Source organism: Coptis chinensis, chromosome 1 (assembly GCF_015680905.1).
Source record: "Coptis chinensis isolate HL-2020 chromosome 1, ASM1568090v1, whole genome shotgun sequence".
NCBI classification, from domain to species: domain Eukaryota; kingdom Viridiplantae; phylum Streptophyta; class Magnoliopsida; order Ranunculales; family Ranunculaceae; genus Coptis; species Coptis chinensis.
This window is the reverse complement of record NC_141456.1, coordinates 85657553-85675038: the sequence shown is the minus strand read 5'-3', so window position 1 is coordinate 85675038 and position 17486 is coordinate 85657553. Positions and strand designations below refer to the sequence as shown.

At 34.9% G+C, this 17486-nt stretch overlaps 2 protein-coding genes across 4 annotated transcripts; one reads left to right on the top strand and one right to left on the bottom strand.

The window, feature by feature from the left end:
- The first annotated feature begins 842 nt into the window (after window positions 1-842).
- Window positions 843-11232, top strand: LOC147525587 (uncharacterized). Of its 3 annotated transcripts, none has more exons than XM_086556874.1 (14): window positions 847-960; window positions 1069-1142; window positions 2039-2277; window positions 2379-2512; window positions 3129-3462; window positions 3897-4091; window positions 4546-4689; window positions 4992-5465; window positions 7076-7270; window positions 7620-7877; window positions 9158-9349; window positions 9683-9827; window positions 10151-10294; window positions 10847-11232. In XM_086556874.1, exons 1-12 carry the CDS (start codon window positions 948-950, stop codon window positions 9723-9725), a joined length of 2295 nt encoding a protein of 764 aa, XP_086413000.1. In that variant the 5' UTR covers window positions 847-947; the 3' UTR covers window positions 9726-9827; window positions 10151-10294; window positions 10847-11232. The 3 variants fall into 3 exon arrangements, with proteins under 3 accessions (XP_086413008.1, XP_086413000.1, XP_086412999.1); XM_086556873.1 differs by having other exon boundaries at window positions 851-960; window positions 9152-9349; XM_086556882.1 differs by lacking the exon at window positions 7620-7877 and having other exon boundaries at window positions 843-960; window positions 9152-9349.
- Window positions 11233-12247: 1015 nt separating this feature from the next.
- On the bottom strand, window positions 12248-12733 carry LOC147525586 (uncharacterized). The gene has a single exon (XM_086579964.1). It carries the CDS (start codon window positions 12731-12733, stop codon window positions 12248-12250), a length of 486 nt encoding a protein of 161 aa, XP_086436090.1.
- Window positions 12734-17486: the final 4753 nt, after the last annotated feature.

Here is a 17486-nt window from a genome sequence, read left to right as displayed (position 1 = left end):
AATGTTTATAAAAGGTAACTAAATACAAAGAAGATGTTTTTATGATTGGATGCGGTATCCCCCATGAATTTCCCGAGAAAATCTCCGCTCCTTAAATTGAAAAGCTTCACTACGCCCATTTTTTTTTTTTTGCACAAACTTTCCTTTCCATTAACCAAGAGCAAAAAGTTCGTACAGACATAACTAGACATCATAGAACCCAAGTTTCACTGCCGTAGGAACTTGGCTGTTACATACTATCGACAGATTAGACGACGTGGCCTGATCTTCGCCATAAGATGGGCATGTTTGATCAGCTCTCTAGGACAAAAGACAATTTTACAGAAACTGAAACTAGTTTTGAGATGATGTATCTCTTGTAAAATTCCAACAGAAGACCAAGAAACATCTGCTGATACTCCATTCAGCTCTTGGACGATGCTCTTATTATCAGAACAGGCGACCACTTTGCTAAATGCAATTGAAACAAAATCTTTAAAGTAAAATGACCAGTCAATTCTTTCCTCTGTTACTACGGATGCGTCACTTAGGAAGTTAACATTTTAGAGCTAGTAATTAAGTAAAATCCAGTGTACTCAAGTCTCAAGGCATTAAGGCGCACCACTTTCTTTGTTGAGGGCTAGTAAAATCATGGAAATATGAAAACTGAGGTCCATTTTCCAAAGTAAATAGGAAACTCTTTATGTGACAATTAAATTACCAAAACCAATTAGAGTACCGAGGCCCATTGCCAAATGCAACTAGGTGAAACGAGGCAAAGGAATTAAAATTCAAATACTTGAGAAGCTGGAAGAAGAAAAAGAATCGATTCAGTGTCCAAAAAAGCACACGCGTGGCACGTGAGGTAGTACTCTATAAATATGTTCCACACTTCCACTTGCGCGGCAACAAAATATTCAGACAAGTTTTCTCAGGGTTTATATTAAGAAGCTTCAAAAAGAAAAAAAATGTCTTTTTGGGGTAACTGATTTATTTGTTTTGTTCATCCTTATGGTCAATGTATAGTTTTTTTTTTTTTTTTTTTTAAAGTTTCTGTGGGCTGGCTGGCTAAATGAGTGTGCATTTCAGGTGTTGAAATAAGACCAGGAAGGCCATATGTTCATATATTTGATGAAGCGCGTGGAAGGCTTCACGTTTCTCAGGTTAAATTACCCTTAAAATGCCCCCATCATTTTTTTTTGTCCTGTTTTTTTAGAGGATATAAACAAAAACAAATAACCTGGTAACGTTTCAACTTCGTCTAGCAGGTAGCAATGTTTTAAAAAGAAAATGCATTCATCCCCATCTTACTTGTACCTCACTTCTTGCTCGGCACAATGGACTGGAAAAGTGATGTCCCAGTAGCAAAATGTCAGACTTAAAAATCAAAACGAAGTTACATGAAACACCATCATACACAAAGCATATTTTCATTACCAAATAAAAAGATTGGTTGAACTAAACTGAATTATCATCAATTACTGGGGTTAACATTCTCAAGGAAATAGTATTTGGGTGGCAATGGCTGAATCACCCAAGTAAATTTTCAAATAAATTGCAGCAATTTTTTTGACATTGACCCCATTTTCAAGTTGACCGTTCTATCATCCACTAAAATGGAAACGTCTGAATTCCATGAATAAAAAACCAATTAAACAACCAAATTGAAACGATCCAACTAAAAGTACTCAAAATTTTGTGAACAATTGATTACAACACATGTAAAATATGAAAGTTAAGATTCCAACAATGAGCCGGCGGGTGGTTTCAACGTTGATGCTATTGAGTCGTCAGTGGGAAAACCGTTTTGGTTTATGCTGGTGGTGGAGGACTGTCATATGTGGGTCAGTGTAGTTCTTTTGTTGTGTTTTTGGCTTAAACTTTTGGAGAAGAAGAGTGAGTTAACTCACTGATCTATTGTTTTTGGAATAGTTAAGGCGTAACATATTCAAAAGGTGAACAAGTCATTTCTTTTGTTAGTATGCGGGTTAGGACGGTCCTAGCAATTCTCGTTTTTTTAAGTACATGATTTTCATTTATTTATTTGCTTTTGTTGTAGGCTACCATAGGTTTTAGTACAAATCTACAAAAGAGTATAGTTCAATGCAATGTTGGTGATAAGAGTCCTGTACTCCTGTGTCGTTTGATACCGGATAGGACTGAGTGTTGTGTTTTGGCTCTCGAGTTTGAGGAGGAGGATGAAGTCGTATTTTCTGTTATTGGCTCTCGAAGTGTGCACCTTACTGGATACTATCTTGGTAGAGGTTCTGCCCATATTCATGACAATGACGAGGATTAGTATCCTTCTTGGTTGGTTTTGTAAATCAATTGTAGAAATGAATGTGTTTTTCTTTATTTTTGGAGGTTTTTTGCTGGTTTCCCTTGACTTTATATATTAGTGATTTGCATGGTCGAGATCTAAATGAAAACGATAGCGAGCGGTCTAGTGAACAAGAAGAAGAATCTGATGATGACTTTATTGATGACGGTGAACTAGAAATTTTTCCACCATCTCCAGCACCAAAAAGTAAAGGTAGTTTTCTTACAAGTTTCTTTGTATATATTTTCACCTGCTGTCAGTATCTTTTCCCTGTTTGTGTGCATTGGAAATCAAACTTACCACGAATATGTACTAGTTGAGGTAAATGTCGGTTGTTGTTTTTGGCTTTTGTTTTTGATCTTTGCCTGTACAACAGGGTAATTAATTCTCTAATTTATTAAGTAGTACTATACTCCATCTTGCTAAAAAATTTGAACATCATCGAGTAATCATTTCTATGTATTAGATATATATTTCTTAAGTAATTTTGCCACAATCCTCTATTTTGTGATTTGGTGGGGTGGAGCTCATTAAAAAGATTCCTTCTCTATTTGGTGTCTAAATGGATATTTTCATCTGTCTTTATCAGTTTCTAGAAAGTTGTAAGTGTAGAATACTAGTCTCCCTACTGCCTTAATTCAGTGGAAGTTCTCAAGTGTAACAATGTTGATGACTTCTTCGTTATGGTTGTCCTTATAATCACTTTAGATTGAGAAAGCTTTTCTTGTTTAATCGTTTTATCTGATTGTTCTTGGCTTTTCTTTTTTGTGAGCATATGACATGATAACTAGAACATTTTCCTGTCTAAGATATTTCTGGTCTTTATCAGTTGTAATTGAGGACATACTGGAAGACGAGAGGCCTGCAAACACAAATGTGTTCCGTAAGCGTCTTAGGAGGAAATATCATGTAAGTGATTCTGAGAGTAACGACGATGTAAAGATTGTTCATAAGGCTGGTACAAGAATCTTTGATGTACCAAGTGAAGTTGAAGATGGTCGAACTGCTGAAGTAGACCATCAAATAGTTGTGGAAACTGAAGTAGAAAAGAAATCTGAGGAGAAAATAGTTGTGGAAACTAAACTGAAAGTTGAAAATGCTGATGATCTAGTTTCAAGTGCTAAAAAGAAGATTGAAGGAGTCCGTAATTGTGAAACAGAGAGGTCAGTTTGCATCAAAATAAATTTCTGGTTCGGTTTGGTTTCGTCAAAATAAATCTCTTAAAAGCATTACTTTTCTTTTGTGGGAATCTGTAATGAGCTTTCAAAGAGGTGTACCTGTTTTCAGTGTTTGAGAAGGGATCTGAGACTTATTCCACCTGTTAGGAAAGTCCCACCCAGCAAGCTAGAGACACAATGATAAAATTTTCAACTGTCCTAGCATACTGCTCGACACAATCTTCTTATATATAATAAAGTTGTTAATTAGTAACTGTCAGCAAATAGTCTCTAAAATCTGTCAACAGTACAATGTATAAGTAGTACTTTGTTTTATCGTTCTTTCGTTCATATGACATTTAACTTCATTTTCAACTATACGTTGCTTAAAAATGCTATCTTTGTTTGTGTGGTCTAATATGTGTAATTTGTACAAGCAGGGAGGTTGAACAGCCAAATGCTTCCTCTCTTCCATCTTTGGAGATTGGACATGAGAATACCGAGAAACGAAAGAAAAAGAAGAAAGAACGAGCCAGGGATGGGAAAACTGGTGGAGTGAAGCATGATGAGACTAATAACATTTCCCAGGTGGAGCCTGTTAGATATGAAGTCAATGAGAAGCCGTTCACTCATAAGTGAGAATTGAGTTTTACTCTGTATCTCATCTCTTACGTGTTTAAACTGTGTCACCGTACATCTATTTCTTGTTGAACCCTTTACATGAATTTTTACCCCAATTGTGTGAGAAGGGGATGGAGTCTTGCCTATGTTCCTAGGATTCTACCATTGACTTAAACATACCTACTAGCGTATAGACATTTTTTTTCCTAGGTTACATGTACATGCCATATTTTAAAAAAAAATCCGTGTCGGATACGTATCCGGTATCTCTGTGCCCGTGTCGGACACATATCGGACACATATTGTATGTAATTTATCTCGAATTTTGATATTTTGCCGTGTCCGATACAGACACACCTACCCGTGTCAATGTAACCTAGTTTTTTTCTTATCTCTCAATTTTGTTTGTGTTTTTATAACATAGCCTAAGTTGGGCTAATGTTATATGCTAATGGTTTTTCTTTCCAGGACTGTAAATGAAAGTGCAGAAGTAAAAGAGAAATTTAATAAGAAAGTAGTCAAGGCAAGCAAGAAGAAAGATAAAGATGAGTTTGATCAAGTCACCGATGCGAAAAGCAAAAGTGTGGACGTTGGAGGCGATGAAGTAGAGAGGTAGGGAATCGTAGTTATCCTATATTTATGGGTATTGGGTTTGCTGTTTCTCTTCTTTTCATTGTTTTGGTTTTGTGGCTGCACAGCTATGGAAAACAAATATCAGAGAGGGTTAATAGGATTATTGTAATAATTGTTATATAGAGCATACACGAAGGGATTTAAGTGGTATGAATTAATTGTTCTACTGTCAAAAAAAGGATTAAAACTTGAATTGCAATGAAACATCTTCTCCACTGTCCCTAAGTAAGTCTAAACAAAGTCTAATTGTGAAAGTGGTTTGCAAATATCTGTCTATTCAGGACTGAAGATGTAAGTGCTGAAGTAAAAGCGAAATCTGATGAGACAGTAGCCATGGAAGTTGCGAAGAAAGCTGAAGATGAAGATGATTTGCTGGTCTCTTCTCAGACCAAGACTCATGGTCAAAGCACTGTAGTTGAAGAGAAATCTGTTGAGAAAGTAGTCATAGAAACTAAGAAAAAAGCTGAAGACGAAGATGATTTGCCTGTCGCTTCTCTGACAAAGACTTATGGTCTGAATGCTGAAGTAGAAGAGAAATCTGATGAGAAAAAAGTCATTGAAACTAAGAATGCTGAACATGATGATGATTTTCCAATCTCTTTTCTGTCTAAGACTCAAGCTCCAAGTGCTGAAGCAGAAGAGAAATCCGGTGAGACAGTAGTTGTGGGGATTAAGAAAAATGCTGAAGATGCTGGTGTTCTAGTCACAAGTGCAAAAAGGAAAATTGAAGAAGTCCAACATTGTGAAACAGAGAGGTCAGTGTTGCATCATAATACTATTTTGTTTCCTTTGTTATGTCCTTCTCTTATTAAATGCAATGCTATTTTTTTGCTGATGGTTTGGAAAATAAACTTTCGAAGACGCTTACGTAGTACCTATCATTGAGAAGGTGCATATTAGACATATTCCTCCTGCTAGATGAGTCTGACACTGAAGCTTTAGACCATATACTCCACTGTCCCAAATGCATCTCCAGCATACAGTTGAACATGTTCTTCTTGTACATAATTAAATTATTTATTTATAGCTTTCAGCGATTAACTTGTTTACCTAGAAAGCATGTAAAGAGTACAATATTAGTAGTGGTATGCTCTTTCTTTTTACATGTATAATTTGATGTATTCTCTGTTTGGAAGTCCTAAATAAAAAATTAAAAACTGTATCTTGACTGTTCTGTTTTGTTCGGTTCTTGGGAATCCCTTGTATTTTGTCAAAAAGCCCTTTTTTAAGATTACTTAAAATAAGACACGATATTGGGTGTCTAAATGTTGTCACAACATTCCGGGGCATGAACAGAGCCTAACACTTTGTGTGGTACTTCAAATGTATAGACGAAGTCATATTTTTAGTTCTCTGTTGAATGAATAGAAAAGGCCTAGCTTCTACTACCTTGGATCAAAGTATCATATTTTACTATCTGTTCAGATTGCAAGAAGTGGTATATTGGATATGTTTTGATATGTCAACATCCCTTCAAAAGATTATATTCATCTCGCACACGTGTATGCCTGTTTGTGTTTGGGTGGGTGGTTTGGTGCATTCAGAATATCCCAATTGTTGTTTTAAAAGATGGTGAAATCATGTGTAGGCTTGTCCGTCTGTCTTGGTGCATATATGCGCGACTGCATGCATTGTATTGTGTATTGTGTTCATGCATTGGGGGGGTAGGCTTGTTTCATGTGTTCATGCTTCTAATAAAAACAATTAAGATTCAAATATATTAAAATTCCAACCTTTTTGTGGTTTCTAGTATATTTGTCCTTTTCCTCTTGGTATACTCCAGTAATTACGAAAAAGCTAATGCAATGCAGCCTATGCTGTTGGATCTTTGGTGTACGTGGAAGAGGCGGTGCTTAACGATAGTGCTCTTTCTATTAGTTTCTTCTTATATAGACATTATCACTAAATATGAAAGGCAATGATATGGGCATGGACTGCAACAAATCTGCAGTTCAGAGGACAATGTTTTAGGGACCTAGTCTTCTTCAACTGTCATTTGTTACTTGAAAGTAATACAGCAGTTGGATACTGGAGTTTGTAATTGTCTGTGTTCTCACTGAAGTCTTTTGGGGTCCCCGTCATCCTATCTTCCTAAAACTATGGTGTTTGCTAAAGCACATATGACTTTGAGGTCCAGTGCGGTGGGCTTCTATGGGTGCTGTGCACTATGGAATACTATCATTATCATTAGTACCAGTTATGACCTATGAACCGAAAGAAATAAAATTGATGCAACACATTGACTGTGCTGAATAGAACAAACATAGTTATTTCTTAAGTTCAAATGATGCTAGCTATACACACCTCAAGATGAGTATTTTTTTTTTTTTTATTGTGGTCTAATGTTTGTAATCTGTACAAGCAGGGAGGTAGAACAATTAAATGGCTCCTCTCTACCATCTCTGGAGCTTGGACATGAAACTAAGGATAAACAAAAGAAACCGAAGAAGAAAGAATGGGCCAAAGAAGGGAAAAGTGGTGGCGTGGGGGATGGCAAGGCTAATGACATCTCCCAGGAGTCTATTAGAGATGAAGTCAATGAGAAGCATATCACTCATAAGTAAGAATTGACTATCACTCTGTATGTCGTCTACTATAGTGTTTTAACTGTGATATATCGTACTCCTATCTTTTCTTGTTCACTATTTACATGATCAGCTGATAGTACTGATACCTGGGTTTTCTTATATTTTTCATCCCTTTATATCTTTTATGAAATTTTTTTTACTCATTTTTTGTTTTTTTATTTTATTTAGTTTTGTGCGAGTGAAAAAGATGATGACCTTTCCTTGTTTAGTGCTGTTCTACTAATATATTAAAAACACACAAACTTGCATATAGACATGTGTTTTTCATCTCTTTTAGCTTAGCAGGTCGTCACAAAGCCTCTCTTCATATTTTCTTTCCAGGACTCAAAATGGAAGTGAAGTGAAAGAGAAATCTGATATGAAAGTAGTTGAGTCATGCAAGAAGAAAGATAAAGATGGCATTGATTTAGAAAATGAAGATAAAAATGATTTGCGAATCTCTTCTCTGTCCATGGCTAAAGGTCAAAGTTCTGAAGTAGAAGATAAATCTGACAAGAATGTAGTCATGGAATCTAAGAAGAAAGCTGAAGCTGGCGATGCTTTGCCAGTTAAAGAAGTCCAAGATTTTGAAACAGAGAGGTCAGTTTGTGCATCATAGTACTTTTCTGGTTTGCTTTTGTTTGTCCTTTTGTTCTCAAATGCATTTTTTTTATTTGGGTGAAGCTGTGAAAAATTAACTTTTAAAGAGGTGTGCATAAATGCATAATACCAGTCATTTAGAGGGTGCTTATGAGACTTATTCCGCCTGATAGGTCCAACACAGCAGCTTTGGACAGCATACTCCACTGTCCCAAATCCATCTTGAGCATATGGTTGAACATGTTCTTCATATATATAATTAATTTAATCTTTAATCACTGAAGTGATTAACATTTTTAACTAGAAAATGCGTAAACAGTGCACTATAAGTACTAAGTAGTATGCTCTTTGTTTTACATGGACTAATAGAAATAATTACTGTTTGGGAGTCCCAAGTAGCGAATTACAAGCTTTAACTTATTGTTCTTTTTCTTTGTTTGCTCAAAAATGGAGCTTCCATTTGTTTAACCCTTTCTTAATGCGCTTAAAAGGCGTGAATTCATGGAAAAGAAAAAGCGCAGTCAGAATCTTACTGAATTAAGATACGATAAAGGGTGTCTAAATGCTGTCACAATTTTTGATACGAACACAGTCTAACAGTACGCAAAGCACTTCAAATGTATAAACCATATAGTGTTTTAAACTTTTTATATTATTGAATAATCAGAATTTGATAAACACACCTACCTTCTGCGTACCAAAAATACTTAAGTTATCCCCAACAATATGGGCATGGTCCGCAACGAACCTGCAGTGCAGAGGAGATCGCTCTGGGGACCTAGTGTTCAACTGTCATTTGACTCTTGAAAGTTTACTAAAAATGACAGGAGTTGGATACTGGAACTTGTTTATCTGCTTTAGGGTTTTGCACTGATGTATTGAGGGTATCCATCATCCTTATCATTCTATGACTATGGTTTTTCTGAGGCAGATGAATGCATTGAGGTCCATCCAAGGTAAGTCCTGGTTAGCACCAGGGATAGTGTGGGTGGGCGTTTAATGGTCATGTGTGCTGAAATCCATGAAGACTCTGTGTATTTGTTCATTGTCATTAATAACTGTTTTGGCTTCTCAACCAAAAAAGGAAAAAAAGTAAAAAACTGATGCAATGCGTTGACTATGATAAATAGGTTAACTTTGCTGTTTTTTAAGTTTCTTTTGCCTGGTACTGCGGCTTCTTAAGTTCAAATGGTGTTAGCTTCAGTTTACATTTTATAACTATACACTGCTTGGGAATGCTAATTTCATATGCACGTCTAATGTGTAAATTGTAGAAGCAGGGAGGTTGTACAACCAACCAAATGCCAAACTTCGGAGGTTGGACAAGAAACTAATGAGAAACGAAAGAAAAGGAAGAGGAAAGAACGGACCAAACTAGGGAAAACTGGTGGAGTGGGGGATGATAAGACTGTTGATATCACCAAGGAGCAGCCTGTTAAAGAAGAACTCAAGGAGAAACCATTTACTCATAAGTGAGAACTCAGAATTGATTCTTGTCTTTTTTGTGTTCAATGTTCAAGCTCTGTTTTAGATTCCCTTGACATTTTCAGCTGATATCACTTATACCAGGATCTGTTTCCATGTTTTCATTTGTTCATCATTTATTCCTTTTTCGTATTTTTCCCCTTTTTGTTGTATCTCCTTTTTCTAATTGGTGCAAGTGAAGGTGACGACAATCCTTGCCTAGCTAGTTTCCTTGAATTATACTAACGCATTAAAATTACACACATAGGGATGTAGAAAGGGTTTAAATTTGTAGGTCATAACAAAGTCTAGCTCTGATGAACAATATTCTTTCTTTCCAGGACTAAAAGTGGAAGTGCTGAAGTAAAAAGAGAAGTCCGATAACAAAGTTGTCAAGGCAAGCAAGAAGAAAGGTAAAGATGACATTGATCAAGTCATAGAGGCGAATAAGAAAAGTCCAGAAGCTAAAGACTGTGATGTAGAGAGGTAAGGGTTGGTATTTATTCTATTTCTGGGGGATGTTGTTTTGTCATCCTTTTTGGTCATTCTTGAGGTTGTAAAGCTCTGGAAATTAAATTACAAAGATGGTTAATAGGTGTATATTAGTATTAAAGAGAAGATATCTGGGGGGATTCAAGGGGTTATGTGATAAACGTTCTACTAGTAAAAAAATAAATAAATGAGAAATAAATTAATTAAATAAATAAAATGTGAGGCTTATTACAGTCATATATCTTTTGCCACTGCCCCCAAGCAAGTCTGAACAAATCCTAACTCTGGAAATGGTTTGCCAATATTCTCTTACTCAGGACCGAAGATGGAAGTGTTGAAGTAAAAGAGAATTCTGTAAAGGAAGTCGTCAAGGCAAGGAAGAAGAATGCTGAAGATGGTGTTGATCACGTCACAGGTGTGAAAAAGAAAACTGTAGATGTGAAAGAATCTGAAACGGAAAGGTAAGAATTTGCCTTTATAATACTTTTTAGGGCTTGGTTTATCTAGTATTTCCTTCATTTTTTATAATTCTTTTAGGTATGTGTGACTTGTACTTTTATTTCATATTTTTTAAGGTTGTATTGAACTTATATGAAAAGGGTTGGTTGTAGTGAGCATATATGAAGTTTTTGGATTTAAGACACCTTCCCCCCTGCCCCATCACCAGCATGATACTGAACTTGATCTCTGTTGTTTAGAAACGGTACTGTGCATAAGCATTCTTCAGTTCTCTTACTTGGGTAAATAATGATATATGCAGTCTCCACTGGTTATCTTAGGTGCAGTACATTGCAATTATATGTACTCTTTTTTGCCCCTTTCTCTTGTTAGTAGTCTTTTAATGCTACTGATCTTGGATGTATTGAAACTGGAAGAACATTATTTTTTGTTGTTTAAAGGTGGGGTAGGGGTAGAATAATAATTATAGTGAAAATTACAATAGTCTGTGGTATTGTGTATACCTGAAGCAAATGAATAGTAACTGTTTGACTGTTTTCTATTGTTCTGCATAGGATTGATGAAAATGCAAAAGCTGCCAATCTTGTTGCTGGGGAAAATACTGCCGAAAGAAAGAAAAAGAAAAAGAGGAAGATAGATAAGACACTTATTAGTGATGGAAATGCAAAAGCAAAGAAAGAATCTGCAATGGAAACTTAGAGAAAACAGATGGAGTACAAGAGAAAGCATGGGCATGGGCTCGAATTTTTGAGTTGGTAGACGTAATGTTATTTTTGCATATACAAGTCCTATTTTGGATCCGAAACTGATTTTGAGTTGGTCGGCACGTGGTGGACAACGTGTGATGTTAGTTTTTGCATATCTATTTTGGTTCCAGAACTGGCTGTGAAAAGTGGTTTAGTTTATTGAAAAACTTCATCTGATTTTTGTTGCTTTAAAATGTGAATGTGTTTTTTCTTATATTGCTCTTGAAGTGTTAACTGGCTGGAAATGATGTATGAAGTACGTCTCCAAAATGTTATGCTTACACTCCTACTTCCAGGGTTTGAGTTACAGATTACATTTCTGGGTTCGATTTAAGAAGTCACCTCTTACAAACTGCTGCAGGAATTAGTTTTAATCTCAAGTATACGTTTTACTTAGAGAGAAGCTAGATGCCATGTGACTCTGTGAGTGAGAAAACTATATAGGCAAACATTGTATAATTGTATAAACATTGCTATATACAGATCCCGAATCTCTCAATGCATACCCCATTTTAAAAAATTAAAATACCGGACATGTCCCCAAATAACCTCTTAGGATGGACCCTACTTAGAAGTTAGAAAAATAAAAACACTCAAATTTCAACTTTTGTCTTTTTACTCTCAAAAAACCTACGTGTTTTGTTTTGTTTTGTTTTTTTCTATTCATCTCATTTTCCAATCCAAAAAAATTTAACTCATACATCTCTTCTTTCTCTACACATTCATCTTTTTTATCAAATTCTTTTGTTCTATTTCTATTTACAACCCTAAAACCTCTCTTTTTTTGGCATTGAGTGAAATGGAATGTGCATATTATGTTTTTAATGTGGAAAATAAACTATTTAATGAAGAGAAGTTTCAATCAAGCGACCAAGCCAAGGTAACTCCATACACAACTATTGTTCATAATGATTACAATATCAATTATTATGAGATCATTATGAGGATGACTTTTACAAATTCTAACAAATTCTAACAAAGAAAGAAAGAAGAAAGAAGGTTGGTAGTGAGGCAAAGTCGGCGAAAGTCACAGATCTGGTAATAATTTGTTACTATGCATTTTTATATTTTTGTAATAGTCAATTCAAAAATTTCTGCTGTTAGAGTTTTATACTTTCATTTAGATGGTAATAGAGGTTCTCATTAATCGTCTCTATTTTTTTTTTTTTTTTTTTTTTTTTTTTTCAAAAGTTTAGAGGTTATGGGATCTCAACCTGTATTAGAAGAAATTTTCAAGTACATAGTTCCTTTTCTATCCTCTTCCACAATGTTATGTAACTTAAAATCAACCGGAGGATAAAAGGAAATGTCAAGATCAACTCGAGATCTGTACATCTTTGAGAGGTAATCAGTTGCCTGATTTCCCTCCCTATATACATGGTTAAAACAACATTTGACAAAATGTTTTCTAAGCGCTTCAATATGGGCCACTAAATTGAAACAGTACCATGGGCTTTGACATGGGCCCCGAATGATGCTTATAGCTCCTGAGGGGTCTGAGTTGACTTCAAGCTTGGAGATTCCTATCTCCTTCGCGTATTGAATTCCCTTGGCAATAGCAAGGAGCTCCTGATAGAGAACTGAAGGTTTTTGCGAACTTCCTGCAAACGCCAGAGTAACATTCCCTAGAGAATCTCTAATGATCCCTCCAAATCCATTTCCAGCTTCTTGAACAGAACCATTTGTATTTAACATGAATGAACCCTTCGCTGCCGATGCCCATTTGATCCAGTTGGGAGTTGAGTCTTTGAAGTTTAGCTTAAGCCCCAATATCGCTGCCAAAATTTTCAGAGATGCCGATTCTTTTACATCTGATAGATTCCTTTAGAGGTATAGATGCATACCGGACATAATCTTGTTGCTTAACTGCTGTGCTGGGACCTTTTGATTCTTTTTCTTCCTTCGGTTTCGCTCACACCAGATTTCATGTACAGTAGCACCAATACATGCCTTATAGATATCAACACTGGAGGAATTGATTCTACAAAGTCTGAAAATCTTATACCATTATTCAGGAGAGCCCTATACATTCCCAGCTTTCCCAAATCTGCTCTTAACTAGTTCCCACACTCTCTTTGAATATTGACAATCAAAGAATAAGTGTTTAGAGTGTTCTGTCGAAGCATTGTAGAGACTGCATATAGAGTGCTGCAAAACTTTCTTTTGAATCAATCTTTCTTGAGTAGGAAGGCAATTTGAAAGTAACTACCATAAAGTGAATGAATGCTTAGGTACAAAGAGCTTCCCCCAGACCACTCTATACCATTTCACCTTAGAGCGCACTTTCCTTAGTACTGCATACGCAGATTTCACTGTAAAGTCACCTGTGGTACTAGGAGCCTGATAAATGTAAAAACTCTTGTTTACTCATACTTAACTAATTAAACTTAAACAGAAGTAAACACATTAGAATTTACTCTAAACTATCAAAGTTATCTACTCTCGTGAATCAAGCAATAAATGGAGTAGAGAATTCGTTCCACTCCTAGTCCTTTAAACGTAAGTTTCCGCTAGTGTAATAAATACTAACAAAACGAATGAGAGTAATGAATTGAATTAAACTAATATAGCAATTTAACTTAAATAAGATGTATTAACTTATAATATGATAATAGAATATTGAAATGTGAATATGGAGAAGGGATTAGGGAGATTTGAATCCACTTGATGTACTCCTAATATGATAGTGTAGGTTATTGTTATCCTAATCAACTAAGATTAAATGTTGATCCCTAATTATTCATGGCAATCTCTCCCAACTAATAATTAGCATGTGAGGAAGTCCAACCCATTCTCATGGCGAATCAACTATCCTACTAGAGTGAAACTCTTAAATGCAATAATCCTAACTAACACATCAAGTCTTCATCAAGCTTCATCAAACCCCTCTAATGGAGGTTTAGCTAGAAGTCATTAGACTATCATAAATATTTAAATAAGAATGAAACATAATGAAGAACAAACTTTCTTTTATTAATCAAATGAATACTGAAGAACAATAACTTAACTTAAATTTAATCTAATAACTAAGTCTAAATCCTAACTATCTATCTCTAATCAATTATATCTATCTAAGTCTAAGTATATATTGAGTTATGCCTTAGTCCTCTTTAAATAAGAGAGGCTAAGTTTACATTTTCGTGCATTGGCTTTGGAGCTATGTTTTGGGCCTTTAAATCAAGCCCAAAACCTAATTACATAAGTCTAAAAAGGGTTTTTATGCTGAAAATTACTGCAAGAGTCTTTTCGTCCACTTCTACTCCTTTGATTAGGTCAAAGCCTAGACCGTTAGAAAGCTCTTTCCGAGCTGGTCGTTTTGACATATAATAGGCCCAATTCCAAGGTATGAGTCCAAAGATATGGCCTACAAAAGTTCTATTGACTTTTCTGCTCTATTTCTGCCCACGTTGACTTTGACTTTTCAGCTTTGATCGGGCTTTAAAAAGGCATTTTCTCCTTGAATCTTGGCCTTTAATCATAGAACTTCTTAGCAACCAACCTTTGCTCTTTTATCTCGTAAAAGTGACATATTTTTTTACATATTTGACTCCAATGTCTGAAATACATAAACGCAAGTAAATAGTACTAAATCATATTTATTATACACATAATTGGTCTAAATGTAATGATATTAAGGGGTTAAAACTACAGTTTTGGGCTCTTATCAAACCACCCCCAAACAGCAATTTGCTTGTCCTCAAGCAAATATGAGAAATTAATATAAGTGACCAAAAATAGAGTTATAACTAATCTCTTTTCGCCGAGTGCGATTGCATTGACCATATGCAACAAGGCCTTAAACCATTAAGAATTCCCTAATAGACGAGTTATAGCCTTGTGAGAGTTTTCCAGAGAAGGTACTCACAAACTTCATCTATTCTACAATGACTAAGAAATATAATTACTGTTTCCTACTTTATTCTCAGATATCTATACATTTCACTAGCAATGAATACAAAATAATCAAGTTAAAATCTAAGCTAATATATGCATAATAATCAATCATCTACGGATAAACTTATATATAATAAACTATGCTATGAAATGCAATAACCGATCCGTTTCTGAAACTTTGGAATAACGTCTTTAAGTAGGTCTTCACATATATGTTAAGACAAAAACCACTTTGATTTTTCCACTCAAGTTTCACTCACTCCAGTGCGCAGTGGGAACACTTTACCTTACAATCTCAATGACACACAAATCAAACACATCTGCCACTTACTATCACACCAACCTATTCCTAATTGAGTTAGAGGTCTTTATTAGGTGTTGCGGGGATTAGGTGATGGTTTAAGAATGAAGGAAATGGATATTCAAAAAGAACCAGTCTGAGATAATAGAGTCTTCATATTATGTAATTAGAGACAATCTTGTTCTTTACTTTGCTTCTACACTTTGTTTCCATCCTTAGCCATTTTTTTTTCTTTTTCTTTTGGCTTTTGACTCATTTGATTCTGTTTTTGGAGTTCTAACTTTTTATTTTATTTCTTTTCTTTGGATGAAAACTTTCTTTTCTAACAAATTCTTGGTTTCACAGGTCTTTCTCTTTCCTATTCTTCATTTCATCTCTATTCTCAGACTCATTCAAAATTAGGTAGGCTGATTTTTATTTTTATTTTGTTTTGTAAAAGGGTAAAGGATTTGCGGTTTATGAAAGACTAAAGAAAGGCTTAGAGGGGCGACTAGAGGAAATAATTTTATATAGGTTTGAATTTCTTGCTATATCGATCCAAAAAAGGCCTAAATTCTCGCTTAGGATATGGTATAGTGATCAAGCAAGTGGACGTGTGATTTCTCTATTCGGAATTTACCTCTCCCTTGTGTCATTTCTCAAATATTTCACTCATATAAGGCTTTATGCAATATTCTCACAGGATTTGTAGAATAAGTACTCTAGCCTAGATTTCAGAAACTTACTGCCAAACAATCATAGATACTCATGCAATATATTTATAGAAAGATGCAATGATTATTACCTACATATTAACATAAATTTCTAAAAACTATTCTAATATAAGAGCTAATATGAAATATCTAGACTATTATCATCATAGGGAAAGAAACAATACCAATATTCCTAAGTGTATAACATAAACTTTTTATTTATATTTATGATTTTTTTTAAAAATTTTTTACTATAAAACAAGTGCATATTATACATGTATTATATCTTAATAGACGCCTTAATTTACTCGTATTTTGATAAGAGCTTAAAACTATAGTTTTAACCCTTTAACAATATTACTTTTAAACCAATTATGTGATTAATAAGTAAGAGTTAGTATTGTTATCGTGTTCTTATGTATTTCAGGCATTGAAGTCGAATATGTGAAGAAATGCGTCCCTTTTACGAGATAAAGGGGCAAAGGTTGGGTGCTAAGAAATTATATGATTAAAGGCCAAGATTCAAGGAGAAAAAGCCTTTAAAAAGCCCGGGCAGAAATAGCGCACAAAAGTCAACAGAACTTCCGCAGGCCGTATCTTTAGACTTAGACCTCAGAATTGGGCCTACCATATGTTAAAATGACCGGATCAGAACGAGCTTTCTAATGGTCCAAGACTTGATCCAATCGGAGGAGAAAAGGTGGATGAAAAGACTGTTGAAGCCAATTCCAGCAGAAAACCTTTTTGTGGACTGAAGTAACAAGGTTTTGGGCTCAATATTATGGCCCAAAACATGGCTCCAAAGCCCATGCACGAATTTGTAGACTTAGCCTCTTCTATATAAAGAGGACTAAGGCCAAAACTCTTATCCTATCTTAGATTAGATAGATAATATAGATTAGATCCATAATATAGCTAGTTATCCATAAACTTAGTTTTAAATTAGTTTGAATACAGTTTGAATGCTTAGACTTTTTCAATTAGTTTAATAAAGCTATTGTTATTCTTTCAATAATGTCATGTTCTTATTGTTCTTATTCTATAAATTATGGTTTGATGAATCAATGCTAAAACCTCTATTAGAGGGGTTTGAGGAAGCCTTGATAAAAACTTGATTGTGTTAGCGTAGAAATGGTTGTAATAATCTATTTCACTCTAGAAAATAATTAGTTCACCATGAGAATGAGTTTAATTGCTTCACATGTTAATTTTTAGTTGGTAGAGATTGCCATGAATAATTAGGGATCAGAAATACCCAACCTTTACGTGAAGACGTAAAGATCAGGATTACAACAAATTCTATGCTAGTTTATTAAGTCGAATCAAGATGGAATCAAATTCCCCTAATTCCTTCCCATATTCACATCGTAGTTTTGAATTGCCGTATTTTAAATCATAACATCTAAATTAGTTAAATCACCGTCTTAACATAATTTCAACCCATTACTTTCATCGTTTTTGTTAGAATTAATGAATTAGGAAATCTTATGTTTAAACGAACTAGGAGTGGAACAAATTCTCTACTCCACATATTGCATTGATAACGAGAGTAGAACTTTGA